Source organism: Rhipicephalus sanguineus, chromosome 4 (assembly GCF_013339695.2).
Source record: "Rhipicephalus sanguineus isolate Rsan-2018 chromosome 4, BIME_Rsan_1.4, whole genome shotgun sequence".
In the NCBI taxonomy this organism is placed as follows: Eukaryota; Metazoa; Arthropoda; class Arachnida; order Ixodida; family Ixodidae; genus Rhipicephalus; species Rhipicephalus sanguineus.
Window position 1 is genome coordinate 142,664,362 of NC_051179.1, and position 21,621 is coordinate 142,685,982.

The window sequence follows — 21,621 nt, forward strand, 5'->3', positions numbered from 1 at the left end:
ATGTTCGTAGCTTCCTCGAATCTCTAGCACAAGCAAACAGCTCTTATCGGCCGCGGCCTACGGAGGCTGATAGGCGTTGTTCTTGTTTCCTGTGACTTCACATTGGTGCAATTACGGCAAAACAGGAGGTGAACTGCTGTTATCGGTTATGTTTTGTTTGTGCTTACACACGCCACATTATCAGATACACGTGTCTAAGAAATCTTGAAATTACTTCTAGATTGCTTCTTATTGTTTCTGAGCATTCATTCACGCGGTCTCAGCTATTTGATCTGATTGTCCTTGCGGTTTCTTGATCCCGTAAAGAAGAAAGAGTGCTTGTCAGGACATTGTATGCGAGGGCTAAAAAAGCTGCATCTAGCAACGTTTGGGGAGGATGCGAACGCGCACAGGTTACCGTTTGGGAGGGCATGTTATGCAAGAACAAAATGCAATAATATTTACAGAAAGATGACTGCGACTATGTTCCGAGTAATCTTCACGTAATACAGATACTGAGTGAGCTCAGATGGTCGATTTGTTCGTGTGGGTTGTGCAGCTCTTGTTTTCTCAAGAAACTGTGAGAAACCGGGGTAAATTCGCTCGCTTCTCCTTGCCCTGTTTACCACGCCAGCATTGTGAAATCCAGTGCTCGGCGTCATCTTGTAAGATGTGCTTCGCGTTTGCGCGTATGAGGATAACGTCATGCTCGTCAATTTCATTAATACTCGGATGCTTAGCGGAATGCGTCAAGCTTAAAAACATTACGAATTCTTACCTTGAAGCACACCGCCGCCACGGAAAGGAAAGTGGACAGGAGGGTGCTGTCTTGTCCACCTTCCTTGCACGCGTCATCAGTGTGCTTCAAACCAAGAATGCATACTGAACATTTGCCAGCTAGTCCAACTCGCAATCTTGCAGCTTAATAAGCAGCCTACTTTGTGCAGCTGTCTAATGAATTGTCATCGTGACCAGTGCTACCAATTTTAGGCAAAATTATTATTCTTCATTTAGCGATATCAAAATTATTCATTCATATTTTGTGGTGCCCCCGATAGCCATCGGGGAACGGTGCATGTGCACACGAACACGTGTCAAACCGCTACTATTCACAGTCGAGAGCGATTCTGTGAGTGATGTACACTTAAGCGTGTCGTCATCCATGCGCTCTTCAGGTGCGTGGGCTTGTTCCTAGTCACATCCCATTAACGGCACGATTGCACGAGCCTCTTGGACCATATGTGATTGTCGCAGAATATGGTCGCCGAGCGCAGTGGAGCACCTAGTGGCCCCCTCTTTGTTTGCACTTCTTAGCGTCATTCTTCTACAACTGTTCTTCTACAGGCCGACTCTAAGAAAAGACTCTAGATCAGCACATCGAAGACTCTGCTTCTATTCCTAAGAGGAAAATGAATGTAATTTTTAACTCGTGTAGTCCAAATGGGTCTTTTGAAGCCAGATGCCAAGAAGGATCAAATTCTGAAACACCGAAATCGCACAGTACACAGTTGTATAGGGTAAAAAAACATGGCACGGGCAATAATGATCATGATAAATACGTGAAATACATGATGTACATATTCACAATTAAGTGGTAACCCAACGCATCCTTTAATATAAAGTGTGAGGTGGTCGAGAAACATTGCCGCCCTTGCACAGGTGCATTTGGTAGTTGTTAGGCGCGTGCGAATAGCGAAATTTAGAACCGAATCGAATACGAGTAATGCCAAATCGAATAAAAATACGAATCAAATGTTATTCGAATAGTTTTTAATAGTAAGACAACCATTTTCAAGGCTGGCCTAGATTTCTAGAACTTCTAACTTCGAACAAACATTCACTAACGTCAACACACTAACATTACGGTTACATCTAACCGGCATAAGATACCACAAATATGTAAACTGAGGTAAGCTCGTTACAATAGCGACTAGAGTGTTCCAGGTATTGTTTACCTGTAGGATGAATACAGCAGTTACCTTGGTATTCAAGGTGTTACTTTGTCAGCAGATTTCAAATAAAACTAAGCCTTAAAAGCTAAACAATGTTTGAACATATGAGTCTAAAAATAATGATAGCGGGTTGAGGACGCATTTGCTTCGTCGACACTGGAGGTTAGTGCGAAAAATTCCTTCATCTGGTTATGAGTAGAGCTTCGATAGACCCGTCAAAGCTTAGAATGCATGCATCTTGGCAATTCACTAATTAAAAAAAGATAACTGATGCTTCACTCGTCCAACGTGTTGTTCACTTTAGGTTTTGCCGTCGCTGCTGATTATTCAAAATGTATTCGTAAAATAGTCGATATACAGGATATGCACTACTCGATTCGAGTACCTAATCGAATAGAACACTTTTTAATTTGTTATTGAAAACTTTCGAATATTCACGCCCCCCTAGCAGTTGTATTTCTTTGCGACAACACAGCATATATAAGTGTAACCACCTTGCTCCCAGTCCGCTACCACTACTTTTGTAAGGGCATGCTCACGTTAGCGGCAAGCCTGCCGCAACGGCGCGGTACCGCAGAACGTCCGCCGTCGCCGCACGCGCGAGAGCTGTCCAACTTGCAAGGCAAGCTTCGCCGGCGAGCCTCCGAAAAACATGGCCGCACTGCCAGCAGTGGGTGTCGTCCACCTCGAATCTATCAAGTGGCCGCCGTGCGCTCTGTAGCGTGTAAGCTCCGAAGTAATGCTTCCATTTGCTATAGATGCATGCCCTTAAGCTTCGACAGCAAGGTATTCGTACCAATTCGGCCCCGTGTTTGAGAGCCTTACTCAAATAATCGATGCTGTAGGCTTAGCGAGTCAAGATGGGCGCTTCCGAATGCTCGGAGGACATAGATTACGCGTTTGTTAGTTGTTTCTAATCCTCTATAGCTGGCGGCACTTGGACCTGGCGCCAGCTTGGGGACACTTTATTTGGTTTTACGCGACGCTTTTTTTAACGCCCGGCATACTAAAACGCTCTACGGACTGCTGGAACCATACCTGGCAACGACACTAACGACATCTGCAGTTCTAGCGTGAAAAACGCGGAGCAGAAAGCAAGCCGCTCGAAGCGTTCCGCGGCAGACGCACACGACGCGGAAAGCCGAAAGCAGACGACGCGGCGCGCCATAGTCATGGCAACCACTCCTCCGTCGCTGATTGGCCACGGCACTCTCCGGCAGCCGGAGAACGGCGCGAAAATGGGTCTCGGGCCTATTCTGGGAACAGTAAAGAACGGCTGACGTGCGCGAACGAAATCGCTTGAGCACGGCAGCCTGAGAACTTCAAACGGCAAACGGCGAGCTGCCGTGCCGCTAGCGTGAGCGGGCCCTAAAGGCCGAGACAGACGGTACGATTTTCCGTGCGATGCGGCGTCCGACACGGCGGTGGGGGAGAGGGAATGGTGGCTGCCCGATGCTATGAAAGGTCACCATTCCGGTTTTCCCACCGCCGTGTCGGACGCCGCATCGCATGGAAAATCGTACCGTCTGTCTCGGCCTTAAGAGCTGCTGCATCCTCGCTCAACGTATTTAGTTGCAGACTAGCAGCGTTTGTTATAAGCGGCTGTTATTGACTAAAGACCAAGAACATCGGCTAGCGTTGGCTATTATGGCAAAGAGATGGCTAATATTGACTAATTATGGTTAAACGGCACCAAGGGTGGCTAAATGACGTTAACATTCGTTAGTAACTTATCGAAAAAAACAGCGTTTCCAATGCCTCCCAGTGCCTTTTAGCGCACTGGGTGGCACTGGAAGCGCTGTTGTACAGTGTGTCCCAGTGTACTACAGCGCGCTGGGAGGCATTGGCAGAGAATGTACAGCGTGGCCAGTGCCGCCCAGTGCGCTGAAAGACACTGGGAATACTGTACAGTGTGGCCCATTGTCTTGCAACGCACTGGCAGGCCCTGGCCACGCTGTACAGCGCTTGCTTGCGCACTGGGAACACTGGCGACACGTTGGAAAAAAGTGGGCGCGCTAGGTGGAGTTTGACAAAGATTTGGTACTGGATCACGAGATTTAGAAAGAAAAATTTAGAGAATATTTTCAAAATAATAATCTATTCCATGTCCTACACATATCTAGCTCTAGTTTTATTTATGCGACGGTCGCACGTATATGCAAAGCAATCATCTGTCGAGCGCACAGGCGTGCGCTTTCTGTGAGGTCTGTGATCGAGTGTCGAGAGTGTAGTTCATATAACTGCATCGAAAAAACTTACCATTCGCAACACAATGTGACATTAGTATCAGTCTGATAATCAAGATCAACCTACTCTAGCGGTCAGTCCTTCCATATGGGCTCGCACGTCACCGGTCAGTTATGATCAAAACTCAATTTGAACGGTTATTAGATTATTCGTATTTGAATATCCGCAATCTTACGAGCGATCATGGCGCACGGAATACAGCTCTAAGCCTAACGGTCGGTTCGGCGAGAGTGAACTACTGCAGCTGTATAGTACGCGGAACGTAAACAAAAAGGACTGAAAATACGTCCAAACGGGCGACGAAAAGTAAAGTGTTCAGTGTGCAGTTCAAATGCACAATGTTTTCTACATATGTATGACTAACCGCTTAGCGAGTAAGTCTTGGATCACTGCCGAGGTCCTTAAAACTTCCACGCGACCCGTCATTTCCACTGCATGCATGCTAGACTTCGTGAAACCTCCTCTGAAATGCAAGCAAGAGGCCTCCAGTCTCGTAGTGACAAATGAGTTTGTGCTTCGTGCAGTGGCTAAATATTATCTATGGGAATCAATCGATGCCGCTCTAACTAAAAATCACAGCATATCCACGGAGTGAATGATGATGAGTGGGCGAAGCTGCGGAGGTTCATCGGTAAACCGTGAATCTTCCGTGAATTCTGCCCAGTACATCATCACCGACGTGAGATCGGGCGCGTTTATACTAAAGGTTCGATGAGTTATGACGACTTGCAGCGCACTTTAATTTTACATGTACGCTGTGAATTTTCATTGTTTAGAAAACCATTGCTTAGAAAACTTCTGGCGTCTTTCGTTAAGCAGCTGGTGTCTTTTCGTTTTGCTTTAGAAACATCTGGCGTTCTTTCGTTTTGCTTTTACAAAACATCTGGCGTCTTTTGTTGGTTTATTTCATCAATCAACGGCGTTTTGAACAAAATTTTTATTGTTTAATCACGCACAGGAGAAATCTCACCAGGCACTACCTTGGAGGTAAAGAATGGCTGCTAATGGGAATGAGAGACAGAAGAAGTCGGCTTTTAGCTAACGCTGCGAATTTTTTATTGTTCAACAACGCACAGGAAAAATCTCCCACCGGCACCACCTTGCAGGTCAAAGCGTAAGACTGGTTACATACTACGCTACGAGGGACGAACGGGTGCCCATAGAATAAAGAACCAGTTTAGAGAAGGGAAACTGTAGCCTTGACAACGGTACGAAAGATAAGCAGCGGTAGCGCATGGAACTACCGAAGGCACCCAAGAGATGGCGCTGCGTAAACAGGAAGCGGAAAACAAAATTTATTGTTTTTTTTAGGTAGAAAAAAGCAAATGGCTGCCTTTTTTATTCCGTACCGGGTGCGTTTGCGCATACGCGGGTGCCTCGGCTGGTTTTTTATTCTATCCTTTTTAAACAGAAGTGGACGAAAGAGGCCGGGACTCGCGTAGGGCTACGGAGGTCTCGTTATGTTTCGCCCGCTTGCTTTGAGCACGCCAAAGCGCCCTTCGGAACGCAGTACCTGTGCGTACGAAGGTTACATGGAACCGAAAGGCATACATTGGCAACTGGCACCAGTAAGAACAATTCACGAGTGAGTAGAAGGAACGATAATCTTTATTGACAGTGAGCAAGCGGTAAAAGGCCCTTGTTCAGACATCGTGAGCTCGTAAACGACTAGCCTTCGCGGTACTTCAAAGAGACAAAACAAATTAGATGACGTTTGTTGCCCGTTTCCACCATCAGCTAGCGCTCACAATAACCAACTTGTATTGTAGGACAGGCGTAAAGCATCAGCATTTATTTTTGCTACAGTTTCACTACTTGCTTTCAACGAGTACGCCTGAAGACCCCGGGTTTGTTGTTATTACAACACATTGCGGTCAGGCTGAGAATACCAAGCAGGTTCACGCAAAGAAATCACATTATAGTGGATGCCTACAGAATGGCAGAAAACATGAGCATTTTAACACGTGATGCCGATGAAACAACCCATAAATGGGATATATGCAAGGCCTCAAAGATGTGCAGAAATACAGAGAAGGGAGAAACGATTTTCTATCCCGGTCATTCTCTTATTGTGACATCGCCACTGGAAAGTAGGCTTCATCAACAGTCTGGCCAAGTCGTGCTCATGCCATCGCATAATTCACTCGTTCATTTGAGCCCACAAGACCTTGCAAGTACAAGTGAAATAGCAGCTTTGTCCACACGTGTTATCATACAACTCAAAAGCGAGAACAGTGAAGTGTGATATTTTAACGAGGTCACAAAGCAGAAAGAAAAACGCTGAGCTTGAAAGTACGTGTACCTGCCATCGTCGAGGAACCTGTGGAAACTGACGCCTTCGCTGGTATCGCAGCTCCTGCGGCACCATACAGTAGCACACCGACTGCCCACCATAATTGCAATATGATTACATCGGTGAATTAAAAAACTTTCATGCGTATTTTAGACAACATTAACGATAGAATTCGCAAGAAAACGGGGAGCAACAAACCGGCTGCCAACCATCGGACGGTAACTGCGCATATTCTGTGCGTTATCTGCGGCACCCGAGACGCAGCGGCACACTTTTTGCGCTTCGTCACTGGTCACAGCGACGGTCCGCTTGCTCGCTACCGCGCGCCGGCCGTCAGCGGTGAGCGACAAGGCAGAGATGTTTTCAATCACTAAACAACAAATTTACTCATCATTCAAACATTACTTTCAGTTACACAAGAAAAAGCACTTTTATGCGGCAATGATAGCTGTATTTCTCTTAAATATTGCTTTTATTACGGCGCCTCTGGCGGATTTTTTGGCGTCGCCGAGGGCAGATTTGAACGGAGCCACTATGGTTTGTTTTTTAGCTGCGACGGGGTCGATTTTTTCGCCTCCCTTCGGCGATGGCTGGAACTTGAGACTTTCCGAGGCCTGGGGTGCCGCTATAAGGAGCTTCGCCCCTAAAAATTGGAGGACCCTTAAGCTTCGCCTTTAAGAGTTGGACGCGATAGCGAAATCCGGCCCCTAGTGCGCACTTCAACCACTAAGTGCATACTTATTATTCTGTGTTGTTAAACACACGAGCACACAGATACACTTGTGCGCGCGCGCGCAAATGATAGAGGTTTTCGATCTAAAACAAGAATCGCATGGCCTCCAAGATGCACGCTGCGCGCTTGCCATCTCGGAGGCCATGAAGAGTCGAGACATATTTCTCACAATGCCTCACAGATGGCAGCACATTATCTAGCGTTTGCTGTTTGCTTGATCAACGCTTCCTCTAGAAAGCCAGCGTTGGCTTTATATGTTTTCCGCTAGATGGGCATAGTTGTCCATTTTTAGAGCTGTTTGAAAGTTCGTGTGTGTTTTTAGCGGCGATGGCTGCACTATCCCGGCCTTTTTCGACGTAGTTTGATGGTCTCGCCAATGCGCCTACAAATCGCCGAGTGGGCTCGTTTTTGTCGTGACACCTGCCGAACAAAAGGCGTTAAGGAGACTCCTTCACTACATGACATTTATGTAGTGTTTTTTCTGAAGCAGCTGCAAGTAACATCGTGGCTTTGTGGTAGGACACCTGCTTGCCACGCGAACGGCCCGGGTTCGATACTCAATGGGACCGAAGGTTTTTATTCTTTATTTTATTTGCTTCTTTCTCGATTTTTCGCTCGCGGACGATTTTTCGCTCACAAGCAACGGTGCCGACACCGACACCGCAATTTCTGCGACACGAGCTCTCTAACGCTATCGCGTTATTAGTGCAAGTGCTTCACCACGACAAACGTAACTTATCGGTGAAGCAGTACTGCGTTTCGAGTAAATCAGTGAGGACGAAGCCCAAGAAGCCTCAATGAAGACGCGCGTTTTCTTCAATGTGGGCCGATATGCGGGGCCATCACAGGTCTACTTGATGTGAGCCCAGCGCTCTCTCAGGCTGGTGATACCAGTTTGGTTGACTTCGGCGAAGTGCGGAAGCTCAGCCTTGACGCCATCGTAGTATGACTTCAGTTTTGGCTACTTCTCTGCATCTACAAAAGGCACCTGAAAATGTGAAGGCACATCTATATGTACCGAAACATGATAACCGGTTCCCTAAATAACACCCCTCTGTATGACAGCCGTGCGCCACTAGAACGGCATGAGTTTCAAGGCTATTTTTACAAGGTTAAAAAAAGTGCGAAGGTTTTTTTTTTTTTTGATAGCGAACCAACAAGACAGTTTTAACAGCGGACCGGTTTAAGTGTTTCGTTGTGCTGGGTAGTGCGAACATAAATAATCATCGTCATAAACCGGCACGCGCTCGCTCCGTCGTCTTCTTCATCGCCTGCTTCACTCCCGCAACAAGTGCGCCGATTTGTCCGCTCGTGGAATGGAATAACTGTGATGGCTAAGAATGTTACATGACTAAAAAGCGCATAACCTCACATACCAACTAGTCACATGACTTCAGTAAGGTAAAAAGTTGGGCGAGTTGGTGTTGGTTCATGATAAACGGAAGGGCGCGATAATACGGGCGCGTCGTCCCGTGTCCATCTTCTTCATTGTGTACCGTATTATCGCGCCCTTCCGTTTATTAGTCACATGACTAAGATCACGTAGACAATAATCACGTGACTAACATCACTTAACAACTATTCACGTGACTAAAAATCAGGCATCTAGTCACATGACTAAAAATCACCTAACATCACCTAACAAGCCACGTGAATAAAATAACCTAACATCACATAACTACTCACGTGACTAAAAATCACTTAACATCTACTTATGTGACTAAAAATACGTAACATCACGCGACATTAGTCACGTCAATAAAAATCGCATAGCGTCTCGTAACGACTAGTCACGTGACTGAAATCACGTAACATCACGTAATTAGTCACGTGACTAAAATCAGGGAACATCACAAAACAAGTCACGATTAAAATGACGTAACGTCATGTAATAACTAATCACGTGACATGTTCCCTCGACAGATCGCGCAAGAGCTAGTCACGTGAATAAATTACAACACCACGTAACTAAAATCACGCAAGATCACGTAACAACTAGTCACGTCACTAAAATTATTCGACAATATATATCAGCAAGTCACGTGACATGTTCCCGAAATAAACCATGTAACTACTTGTCACGTGACTCAAAATCACGTAATATCACGTAACCTCGCCTCAAAACTAGTTGCGCGAAATTTTCCCACCAGAACCACGTAACAGCTAGTCACGTGACATGCCCCGCCAAAAACCCCGTAAGAGCTAGTGACGTGACTCAAATCACATATAATCGCGTAACATCTAGTGATGTGACAAAAATCACGTAGCATCACGTTGCAACCAGTCACGTCAGTAACGATCACCTAACATCAAGCAGTCAAGTCACGAAAATAAGATGACACCAAGTCACGTGACTAAAATCACGTGATATCACGTAACTACTAGTCCCGTGACATGTTGCCACCAAAAATCACGTAACCGATAGTCACGTGACTCAAATCGCGTCACGTCATATAATTAGTCACATGACTAAAAGTCACGTAGCACTGCATAACAACTAGTTAGGTAACTAAGTCACGTAACATCTAGTCACGTGACAAAAATCCGGTGAGATCACGCAATATGTTGTCGCTTGACTAAAATCAGGTAAGATCCAGGAACAGCTAGTGAAGTAATTGAAAATAGGATATCGCGTAACAGCTACTCATGCGACATGCTGCCGACAAAACCAGGTAACACGGAGATATTGTGGGGAACCGGCCGAAACTGGAGAAAAGTAGCCAAGCCAACCATCATCATCATCATCATCATCATCATCATCGTCAGCCTGTCTACGCCCACTGCAGGGCAAAGGCCTCTCCCATGTTCCGCCAATCAACCCGGTCCTGTGCTTTCTGCTGTGTAGTTATACCTACAAACTTCTTAATCTCATCTACCCACCTAATTTTCTGTCTCCCCCTCACGCGTTTGCCATCTTTTGGAATACCAACCTTGGAAGCCAACCATACTTAGTACTATTACCAAAAACTCCATCTCTAGCAAAACCTTGGCATTACTAGCAAAAACTTAGCAGCAGCTATGTTGAATACTACCTCCGCTGTTGGTTCGGGCCTTGTGACACTGGCACAAGCTGCCCATTTTTTTTCGTCTGCTTTTTCATAGATACACAGTGCATATGAATTTACTTGCCAGTTAAGATATTTTTATGCTTGATTTGGTGTTTCACTAACAAAGAGGGTGATAAAAAAGCATCTGGCCAGTGTGAACCAAGGAGAAGCGCAGCGTGTTGGCAGAATATACGCAGGTGCTTCTTAGTTTTATTGTTCAACATCAATTCTTTTATTTCGAGACTCTAGGCGCAGGTACCAGGTGTATTTCAGGCCATACGTTGGGGGAACGGGTTTGATACGGTCTGAATTTCACGAGCATTTACACATAGTTAGAATGCTATTGAAACATGATCATTCAGAAGAGCGCCACTATGCAGGGAAAATGGTGAAAATACTATTGGGCAGGCTGGAGTGGTACAGGTTTCATTGATGTACTACGATGGTGCTCTACCACGTTAAAAGGCATAAATTTAAGTAATTTAAAAGCTGTTCGTAATTTCACACTCTAAACTTTGACCCGCACCGTAGCCAAGGCTTCACAAAGAAAAACTACCCATCAAATGTCGCAGCGCCAAACAGTTGTTTCACTTATCCAGTGCATGTATATGTAGCATGTGTTAAATTCTTGCCGTAGAGGTATGCTGACAGGGGGAAATCGAAAGTGTTTCATACCACTCTAATCTGTTCACGCAGCATGTGCACAATAGCAGCAGAAATTTTCTTGCACTCAAAATACCACACAATATTTTTGTAATAAATTTACCGGTAGGAACACGTGTACGAACAAAGTATGACGCATGAATCTCAGAATATGGTAGGCTTAATTATATTTTTTTCACGCGCGAGCAGAATAAATAACGGCAGCATGTTTGGTACGCCAATTGTACAGAAAACAATCAAAGCTCTGTTCTTAAACGCCTAATCGGGCGTGAACAAGCACTCGCAAAAATCAGTGAATTCGCGTTAAATCTCTTTGCAAGTGCCAAAGCACTGTTAATACCACTGTGTAATCCGGTAGTGACTTGGCCTATACAATTCCGTTAGCTCATCACGCAGCTACTACCACCTACAAAAAAGTACGACTTACGCCAGGTATCAAGCTTTAAAGAAAAAACTTAGTTTTGTGGGATAATTTTTCATGACTTCCACTTATCGTTGTACTATTTTGGCGATGAAAAACATTCTGAAAGTCACATGTATACTAGAAACTCTGGTTATTGCAGTGATTGCCTGTAAAAGAAGTGAAAAAGTGTACATCCAAGACCGGAACAATTTTTGTCGCATTCTCCTTTTCACAGTTCACCTATGATCCGTTATATATAGTTCTGAAGCCAAGAAAACTCAGCAGGATTTGCTTACCTCAAGGATTCGAGTCTGGTGTCCCACGACGTTGAGGTCCGCAAGGCTAAGCCTATCTCCGAGGAAGTACTTTCCATCGGCCAGCATGTGCTCGAAGGCCTTGATCACGTTTTTCTCAAACTTTTCCACTTCCTCGCTGGTAGGATGCTTTAGTTCGTAGATACGTGGCCTCTGTACGATAACAGAAATGCATATTTACCAAAGCAAGAAATCTACATGTTACAGCAGTTCTGTGTACATTAATCATTAACTGAAGGAAACAAGAACGCGGAAGGATTATGATCATGGCATGACACCGAAAATAAGGTTGAAAGCTGTGGTAGGGGAGAAGAGAGGGACGATGATAAGATGCGTTTATTGACTGGATTTCTTGTGTTAAGACAAACATTCTCAGACGCTGTAGTACTGTTTAATCAAATTGCTCTATAACTGCTTTCCAAAAAACAGCAGCAAGGGGAAGACGGAAGCTTGCGATGAAAAAATGCGTAAACAGGGGGTGGGTGCTCGAGCTGGCGTTTCGACAAATGGACTTGTCTTCTTCCAACTTCAGTATATAATTGCTTTCATTCGAATAAGACAGGGCGTGCAAACACGGACACAAGAAAGAAGTCAGGACACCACAAACGCCGACTAACAACTGAAGAGACGCACAACGGCTGAAAAGAAAGAAGGCACGAAAACTTATCTGCGCATGCCCATGCAACAGGCGAACCTATTAATCCGGCACGCGTGGCGGTCTTCGTTGAAGATAACTGTTAAGGCATTTGATTTCGTCTTTATGCAAGTTAATAGACGGTTGGCTCACGCATGCGCTACCACTATTCTCGATATGCCATGCTTCAATCATCAGGCGCGTTTCTTCATTTCTATGACGGTACAACACTGCGCATTCATCGAATTTTGGCGTGCACTTACAATCTCGACAATGTAAAGATAGATCAGAAGGTGAGCCTCCTGTTAGCGATCTCTTATGTTCCAACAATCTCTGGTTAATGCATCGGCCCGTTTGTCCTACGTAGAAACCACCGCAGCTGAAAGGGACCTTATACACCACACTCGTACGGCAATCAGTGAATTTGTTGGTGTGTTTTACGAAACAAATATCGGTCCGCTTCTTGTTTTTTACTCGCTCATTCTTCCTCTGCACAGCGGCACAAATCTTACCTAGCTTATTGGCCGCCGTGAAAACAACATTAACGCCGTATATACTTCCTACTTTCTTTAACCTGTGAGATACGCGATGAATGTACGGTATACCTACGACACAATTCTTCCTATCGCTTTCTGCAACCATGCTTGGACTTAATAGACTTCTTTAAACGTTCAGCAACCGTGGCCACTGCATCACGAGGATACCCTACATCTAAAAGACGTGTAACCTGTGCGTTAAAGCTATCACTCATTTTGTGCTCACACGACTTGGTGAGGGCCGATTTAAGGCAAGACATGGCTATGCCGTTTTTTACTACCTTCGAGTGCTTCGACGAAAAATTTAACAGCGGTTTCGAAGATCTAGGAGAATACTGCCAGCACACGTGGTTTTTCTGGAACGTTAAGGAAATGTCTAGAAATTGAAGAAACGTGTCGTAGGTACACCGTACATTCATTGCGTATCTCACAGGCTAAAGAAAGTAGGAAGTAGATACGGCGTTAATGTTGTTTTCACGGCGGCCAATAAGCTAGGTAAGATTTGTGCCGCTGTGCACAGGAAGAATGAGCGAGTAAAAGACAAGAAGCGGACCGATATTTGTTTCGTAAAACACACCAACAAATTCACTGATTGCCGTACGAGTGTGGCGTATAAGGTCCCTTTCAGCTGCGGCCACTTCTACGTAGGACAGACGGGCCGATGCATTCACCAGAGATTGTTGGAACATAAGAGATCGCTAACCGGAGGCTCACCTTCTAATCTATCTTTACATTGTCGAGATTGTAAGTGCACGCCAAAATTCGATGAATGCGCAGTGTTGTACCGTCATAGAAATGAAGAAACGCGCCTGATGATTGAAGCATGGCATATCGAGAATAGTGGTAGCGCATGCGTGAGCCAACCGTCGATTAACTTGCATAAAGATGAAATCAAATGCCTTAACAGTTATCTTCCACGAAGACCGCCACGCGTGCCGGATTGATAGGTTCGCCTGTTGCATGGGCATGCGCAGATAAGTTTTCTTTCCTTCTTTCTTTTCAGCCGTTGTGCGTCTCTTCAGTTGCTAGTCGGCGTTTGTGATGTCCTGACTTCTTTTTTGTGTCCGTGTTTGCACGCCCTGTCTTTTTAGAATGAATACTTACCAATTAGCTCAGCTCTCTGTTATTCTATAATTGCTTTGTTACTCTATGCCTCTGCTAAATACCAAGTAGCGGAATCCTCCTCGCGAATTGCTTCGCCAGGCGTGCTCGCCCCTAGGACAGATGTGCCTGGCAGTTCAAAGTGTTTTCGAATGTTTGTATGTCCGGGTACAATGCATGTTGTTCTGATAATTTACGTAGAAAACGCTTTGAAGTCATCGTTCAGGTAAAGCACGTTCCCATGCACATTGAACTCACCAGGAACTTGATGAAGCGTGGTTGTATCGTGCTAAAAATAGTGGCGAGTGCTTGGTCAATGCGCGCACGGGTCTTGATGCAGGGTGGGTAGAGTTCAGTATCGGGTGCGTGCTTCCTCAGCAAATAGTAGCAGATTGCCAAACTACAAGTAAAGAGCGTTCGGTAACAACGCAAACAAAAAAAAAATGCAATGGATATGTGAGGGACGCTCTGTGTGATAGCCGGAAACAAGCTGAGGTTCCGCAAGACACACTGATTACTCTTGGACCGACTCGAAGTACGGTATTCGAATTCAGTAGTGAACGGTGCTCTGGCCTCTATGAAGCCTCGAGAAGTTTGCATCATTTCTACTTGTATTAAAAAGAACCAGGCACTCTTTTGTTGCTTGTTATGTTGATATAAATATGCAGATATAAATTTATGCAAACAGAAATATAAGAATGCTGCTTCTTTATGAACGTGAGCAATAGTCAAGGCGTTTTCCATGTGCAGCCACCTGGAGTGACAAGTCAAAACACACGGCACATTCACACAAGCACACAGCCCCACATACAGGCACAAAACCGGTACAGCGCTGTACGTGTTTGGTGCCTGTATGTGGGGTTGTGTGCGTGTGTGAATGTGCAGTGTGTTTGAGCTCTAATTATCTGTGAAATATTCTAGCAACTAGCCCAACAACAACTTATTTTGAGTAAAGCGAAACGGTACAATTATTGTTTGAGAGTGGAAATCTGGTGGCAACAAATTGGTTCGCATAAGATTTTGGACACCCGAAGCCCTGCTTACAGGAGAAAATAATATTTAAGCGCGTTTAATCTTCGTAGGTTAGTATCAGTCGTTAACTTAAAAAAAAAGCCCTTGCTACTTTTCCGCCCTGTTCTAGTCCTGTGTAATTCATTTTTATTCTTTGACAAAATAAAGGAGTAATAATTCTGCATATAATTCTGCATAATAGGCAAAGCATGAACACCAAGAAATCTCAAGTGACGCAAATTAATACAGCGCTGTATGACTTGTTATCGGATCAGGTCGTCATTGCGGAGACGAGAGGTCTATGTGTAGTGATGTATGAGGTATAGTACAGCCGTTGGAAATCGTGGATGCATCGGTCATTTCGTCGACAAATTATCTGTAAATAGAGCCGGCGATATGTCGGAAGCTGAAGTCACTCGTCGCGTTGGTGAGGTATAGGCCGTCGAGGCTAGAAGGCCTGGATAGTGCTGCGTACACAAACATCAGTAGCTGACGCTTGGCGTATTCGCAGGCTACCTGGGCGTATGTGGCCTACGTAGCCTAGTCTACAAAGTGGCTGTCAATAAATCTGACATCATCATCGGTCAGCATGAGGCCATCGCCCAGCCTCATAAATGAAGAGGACACTGCGTCGTTCTGGCGGACTAAGTGCACTTTACGGTGCGATAATGTGAATATCATGCGTAACTTTGGTTAATCTATTCCAGCGGGATCGAGCAATGCTTCAATATAGCTTGATGAATCATAGGAATACAAATCATAAGAATACTGCTATAAAAGTGGAGCCGACACTGGAACAACAGACGTTAATCTGATTTGACGCCTGTATCGTAGGAGTATATATACAGTGTTTCTTGCTTTCTCGTAAAATTATATAACAAGCACCACAACCAAATTGACGTCGCAGCGCCATTATGCCTGCATAGGCTGTTTTTACAAACCATTTTATAGTCCTGGCATGTGTCTGCGGTAGAATACCTGATTGCCACGCAGAATGCTTGGGTTCGAATCCTGCTGGGATCCTAATTTTCATTCTTTCCATTCGTCGGGTCAACGCTGCCAATGTCAGTTTTTCTTAACGCTCTTGCATTTAATGTCTGTTCTCGCCATTCCTGGATAGATATAAACTGTCAATCACCTGTGGTCCATACCCGTGCACCGCGGCCTGTGGTAAACGGGTATGTGCCACACGTGTCTGGAGGAAAGGGTTTGACGGCGTACGCGACAGATTTTTCATGTTATTCATATCATGACCCGACAGTCATATTCGCGAAATCCTTTTACCCTCCCATGCCAATTTTGGTCTACACCAAGTTATGGAGGCGATCATGAGAGCCCCCAGACGTAGGTGGCTCGATAGAGAGATAGATAGTAGATAGAAACGCTGAAAGTGCCAAAGGTTCGCTAAGAAATGCTTCGCATTTAATAGTTTAATGTTGTTGGGACGATGTGTCGGATGCGTTGCGTTCCATAGTGTTTGCCTGAAAATGGAACATGCCAAGGCGGTCGATATCGGACATTATAGAAAAGGCGCTTTGTTTAAGGTTCGCGAGTTGAAGAAATGTGTCCGATTTCCCGAGTGCTGCCTTCTTGTAGAAGCGCAGCAATTTGTAAGTATATAATTCTGATATTTTTACGATTTTATGTTGTTTGAAAAGAGGGGTGGTATGTTCTAGAAAGGAAGCATTTCAAATTATTCGAACCCTTTTTTTTTGAACATGTTCAGTTTAAACATATTAAGGGATATAGTTTTATCACACCAGGAGCAGTACCATAGGTGGGAATTAAAAACGGCGTCGTATAGCAATCTTTTTATTGTAACTGGTAGGATGTGTCAATGACGACTAATTAATTCTACGCACATAGCCAGTTTTAACTTAACCGCGTTTACATGGTAATTCCATGACATGCGCTCGTTGGAGATGATGCCGAGTATTTTAACGCACTTTTCAATGCGAACAGTATATTGAACTAGGACAAGAATCTCGGGTAACGCAGCGAGCGCTCCATGAGCTCGATGTACAAGACACTTATTTTTAGCTTCATTCAATACAAGGCTGTTTGCTTGCACCATTCACTCAGTTTCCAGCGAAACGTATTTGCTTCATCTTGGATTCTACACAATGGTTTGCCTTTATAAATACCCAGGAATCATCGGCGTAAATAATGAACTGACAAGTGGTGCTTAATTCTTTTATATTAATGTTGCGTAACTACCGCTCTCATGAAATGTGGGCTAGCGAACGCTTTCAGGAAGCAGAACGTAAAATGTTCTGCTGATATGTGCAGTAATACGTAAAAGTTGCAGTTGTCTGTTCAACGGAAGAAAAGCTGCTCGCGTCCTGCGTTCCCTCGTCTTTAATTTTGACCCGCATTTGTAGTTTAGACCCACAAGCCGTTCGGTGTGGTCCCCGTGTCATTCGGCACGCAAAACGAAAGACCTATGTGCTTTCCGTTTGGCTAGAAACTCACCAACCGAATCAAAAAGAATTACTGATAGTTTATGAACAGGGGGTGGGTGATCTGCCCGACGGCTTGTCTTCTTCAAGGCTGGAACCGTTCCAGCCTTGAAGAAGAGAAGTCCACTTGTCGAAACGTCGGCTCAAGCACCCACCCCCTGTTTACGGATTTTTTCATCGCAAGCTTCCATCTTCCACTTCCTGCCGTTTTTTTACTGATAATTTATCCCTTTAAGCTGAAGCTTAGAAAGCATAAATTTTGTCTTTCACGCTTCCATGGATGCTAATCAACAGCCCCAAAGAAATGTTAGGAAAAGTATCATTGCATCAAGGGAACACACTGCTTCTCGCACGATTCCTCGAGTATTTTTCTTCCACGCCAGCATTTTTGTTTTCATTTTTTTGATAAAAGCTTTGTCAAAAATTTCTGAGAAGTGTAGTAGTGTTGTGTCCGCCAAGCGCGATATGACTACTACATGCGAATTCCTTCCTGGTATGTTCAAACGTGCCACCTCCTAAAATTAATTCTCTCAATATTATTCATTTCCGGGATATCACCATGTTAAGGCAAGTTATTAAAAACTACCGCTTTTCTTACCACTTACAAAGCTTCTTGATTAGTCCTAAGGTACCCCAGCAATGCTTAACAGAGGAGTATTCGGGAAAGTGGTTCCCTTAGATAAGCTAGGTAGAAAAGTACGCCTTTATTTACAGTACGAGTTCGTTGGCCAGTGCATGTTTAAACTGTTCTAACATATCAGTTTTTGTAATCTTGTTATTTTTTCGCGAGTAATTAATTCTTTGTCCCAGCGTGACTTCCGTGACTTCCGAGAAAAAGGCCTTTCATGTGAAACATAACTCAATTTATTCACTGAAGGTTTACATGAAATTTGGAATCGTTCCTTTTCTGCCTTTTTATTCTTAGATTTCTGTAAATTGCTGGACAAAGTTTATGATGATTAAATGTTTTCAGCTTCCGTTGTGGGCGACGTTGAGCCAAAATCTGAAACCGCTATCCGGGCACGGTTGGGAGAACAAAACGAGAACATCCGGGCAACCAAAATGGAGTCTCTGGCCCCAAATCTTTGTATAAGACCGCATAGCATACGCTAGTTACTGCCTAAGCAAGTCATAAGAAAAGTTTTGCTTCCGAGTTCTTCTTAATGCATGTCCACAATATCGTTGAAGCTGTAACTCCTAGAACGCTGACATTTTATTTGCCATTTCCAATAGCGACATTCCAGAGGCTGACTCAGGGCACCATACTCTTGATTGGAATCCTCTTCCGCTGAGAAAAGGTGTGGACACACCTTTGTGTCGACACCGCGCGGATGATAGTTCGCCGAGACGAGACTTGCAACGACGTTTCGTTCAAAGCAGCTTCATACCGGCTCAGTAAGCTTTCAGGCCTGCGTCCTGTCGTGGCCGCATACGCTAGGCTAAGCCCAAGATTTATCCCACTGCAGTGAGAGGAAACAGCAGCGTCCATATGAACCTGTTCACAGTATGTTGCGGTGCTGTAGGCTGGTGTGTGCTCCTGGGAACATGCACTATACCCTCTTTCACATTGTGGCTAGTAATAATCTCCAGCCAATCGTCTTTTCCGATGGCCATTTCATATTTAAATCTACTCTGGAGTGCTTGAAAGGACTTTATTTCATTGCAATATAAATAGAGGAATAAATAAATAAATAAATAAATAAATAAATAAATAAGTAAATAAAACGAAATGATGATGATGATGAGAAAGCTTGAAATGGTTATGATATTGATGGTGATGACTTTTTGTACTGGAAGTAATTAACATCGTCATCGTTATCACAGCTTCGCTGTCCGACGGTTTTCATGGCGTGGAACTGGCTCTTTTTTATTTTTCTTGTAAACTTCCATTGCACAGAATTAGCAAGGCATTCGTGGATGCTTACTTCGTTATGTAAATTTATCATTTGCAATCGCACTCAGTTTGATAGAACTGGCTGTTATAGTGAAGTACATCCTGAGGTACCCAAGGTCCGCTCTGGGGCTTCTCCTTTTAAGGTTAAAGACCTTGCTCTTTCAGCAAACGCGAAAATTGACCGTCGGCGTCCCGCGGTGTCCCAGTCATCACGAGTGGTGCAATAAAATCCCCACGTGATCACGTCACCATATGATGCTATCATGATGCCGCAGACCGCCAGAATTTGTGATGTCATCATGATGTCACTATGACGTCACGTGAGTTACGTCAAACGGTGATGCCATCACACGATACCGTCGCTCGGGTAAAAACGGGCTGATCACGAAGGCAATAAATAACAATCGCGCCATATCCACGAAGTGAATGATGATGAGTGGGCGAAGCTCCGGAGGTAATCTGGTAAACCGTCAATCCCCGTAAATTTTGCCCATTCGATTATCATACAAAGACCTGACACACAAACGCGGGGGCCCTCATATGACGTTAAGCTCAGGGGAACGTTCGTTGTCGGCGTTGCCGTTTTGCCTTTCGAGGGCGAGACCGCGTGCACGATCGTTTTCGTCCATGGCAGAAAGAGAATGTGTGATCTGGAACGCGCTTATACTTCATGGTCATCAGCGTCATCGTCATCGTTATCACGTGTAGTGGGTACATTCCACTATACTGGAACGCGCTTATTCTTCATGGTCATCAGTCGTCATCGTCATCTTTATCACATGGAGTGGATACGTCCCACTATGCGTGGCTACCTACTACTACATACTACAAAGGAGGGACAGGCCTACACCCTCAGGAGCTTCGCCCCTAAAAACCAGATAAGGTACCGAAAGCTTGCAATTCCTCCGAACTTTGACGCTGTGAAAATCTCGTTAGGTGCAGAAAGCGTTCGGAGTGGGGCAGGGGAGAATCAATACATCGACTGAGACGAAAAAGAAGATGGCTTTAGCCTTCGAGTCGTCTTAAGTGAATGCGTAAGGGGCCCTGTGACTGTTAGGTGCGAATCACCTTGTGCGCTAGGGCTGTCGGCGTCTACTGTCGTCGCAGCCCGTCACGGTAAAGCAAGTGCGAAATGACACGGAGAGTTTGCTGAGGAAAAGCTCCCCTGGATGCGTCCTCGCCCGCGAGAGACAACGCCGCGTGCGCTTCTCCTAGTGGCAAGTAAGACGGCGCGTTGGCTCAGGAAAAACTCAGTTCCTGCGATGGACGCTGTCCTCTTATTGCTCCTGACGTGTCCCTGTGGGAGATAACGGTGCCTCGCACATCCCCAGGTATCAGGTTAGTGGAGCTGTCTTGTATAGTATACAGTATAGCACATATTTGGTTTTAAGACGCGAAAAAAAAAACACAATCACAGGAAAGGACACGGGACATCTTGTGATTGTGTTTTTTTCCGTGCCTTAAAGCCAAATATGAACGCACACCAACTGGCCCAACAAGAAGTTCTCTAAAGATACTAATGCAAGGGGTGGGAAAGGAAGGTGTGGGTGAGGAGGGAAGGAAAGAGGAGGGCAACGCCACCAGTTCCGCCGCTTCCTTAGTCTTCGTACTGCTACTGTTTAGCTGCCCCAGTGTTTGTCATTTGCTCTCGTGAGCCAATACTCAATTCAGAATACCACGAAGATAACGGAGCGTGCCACCGGATCAGATTACGATTGGGCCAGGCATGTCTGTGACGTGGGCCTGTGGGCCGCATGGTGATTGAAACATAGGATGTACTGGCTTTTCACATAATGTGCAAAAAATGTGCGACCCCGACCCGCCCACCTCCAAGGTGTAGAGATAGCAGTGGAAACAAAATTCGGCAGATCCCACGTACCGTGGGAGTCGATGTTATGCGAAGCATGCGGCGGGAACGTGACTGTGGCGTAATTTTTTTTACTGAGCGACACGTGACGCTAGAAATTTGTATAAATTTTATACGCACACATATATATTGAACAGCCGCCTATGTGCTATATAACCAGTTGTTTAGAGTTGGGCAACGCTGCCAACGGCAAGGTGGCTATTACCAACACCAGAAGCGGTAAGCTGCTTATACTAGTCCCTTATAATTAAGAACGCACGCACGTTTGACAAACCCGTGTGCACGTGTGGAAGAGGTTCTTGTCAGTTCTTGACCAAGGTCATCGTCACCATGGTCAGTGAGCACCAGCAGCTAATCTGGTCATGACTACTTATTGGATTCGGTCGTGATCGCGGTGAGGAGGAATCCATGTGTAGTGAAGTATGAGGTATAGTACAGCTGTTGGAAATCATGGATGCCTAGGCCATTTCGTCGACATATTGTGTGTC

General features: G+C 45.0%; 1 protein-coding gene across 1 annotated transcript in view; it reads right to left on the reverse strand.

Moving 5' to 3' along the window:
* Positions 1-8,165: 8,165 nt before the first annotated feature.
* Positions 8,166-21,621, reverse strand: part of LOC119391656 (glutathione S-transferase 1-like) — a 45,710-nt gene continuing 32,254 nt past the window's right edge. Inside the window, exons 6-8 of the mRNA XM_037659322.1 lie at positions 14,161-14,302; positions 11,614-11,784; positions 8,166-8,192 (exon numbers count right to left, since the gene is read on the reverse strand). Of these exons, the coding sequence (XP_037515250.1) occupies positions 8,166-8,192; positions 11,614-11,784; positions 14,161-14,302 (340 nt within the window). The remainder of the gene's footprint in view (positions 8,193-11,613; positions 11,785-14,160; positions 14,303-21,621) is intronic.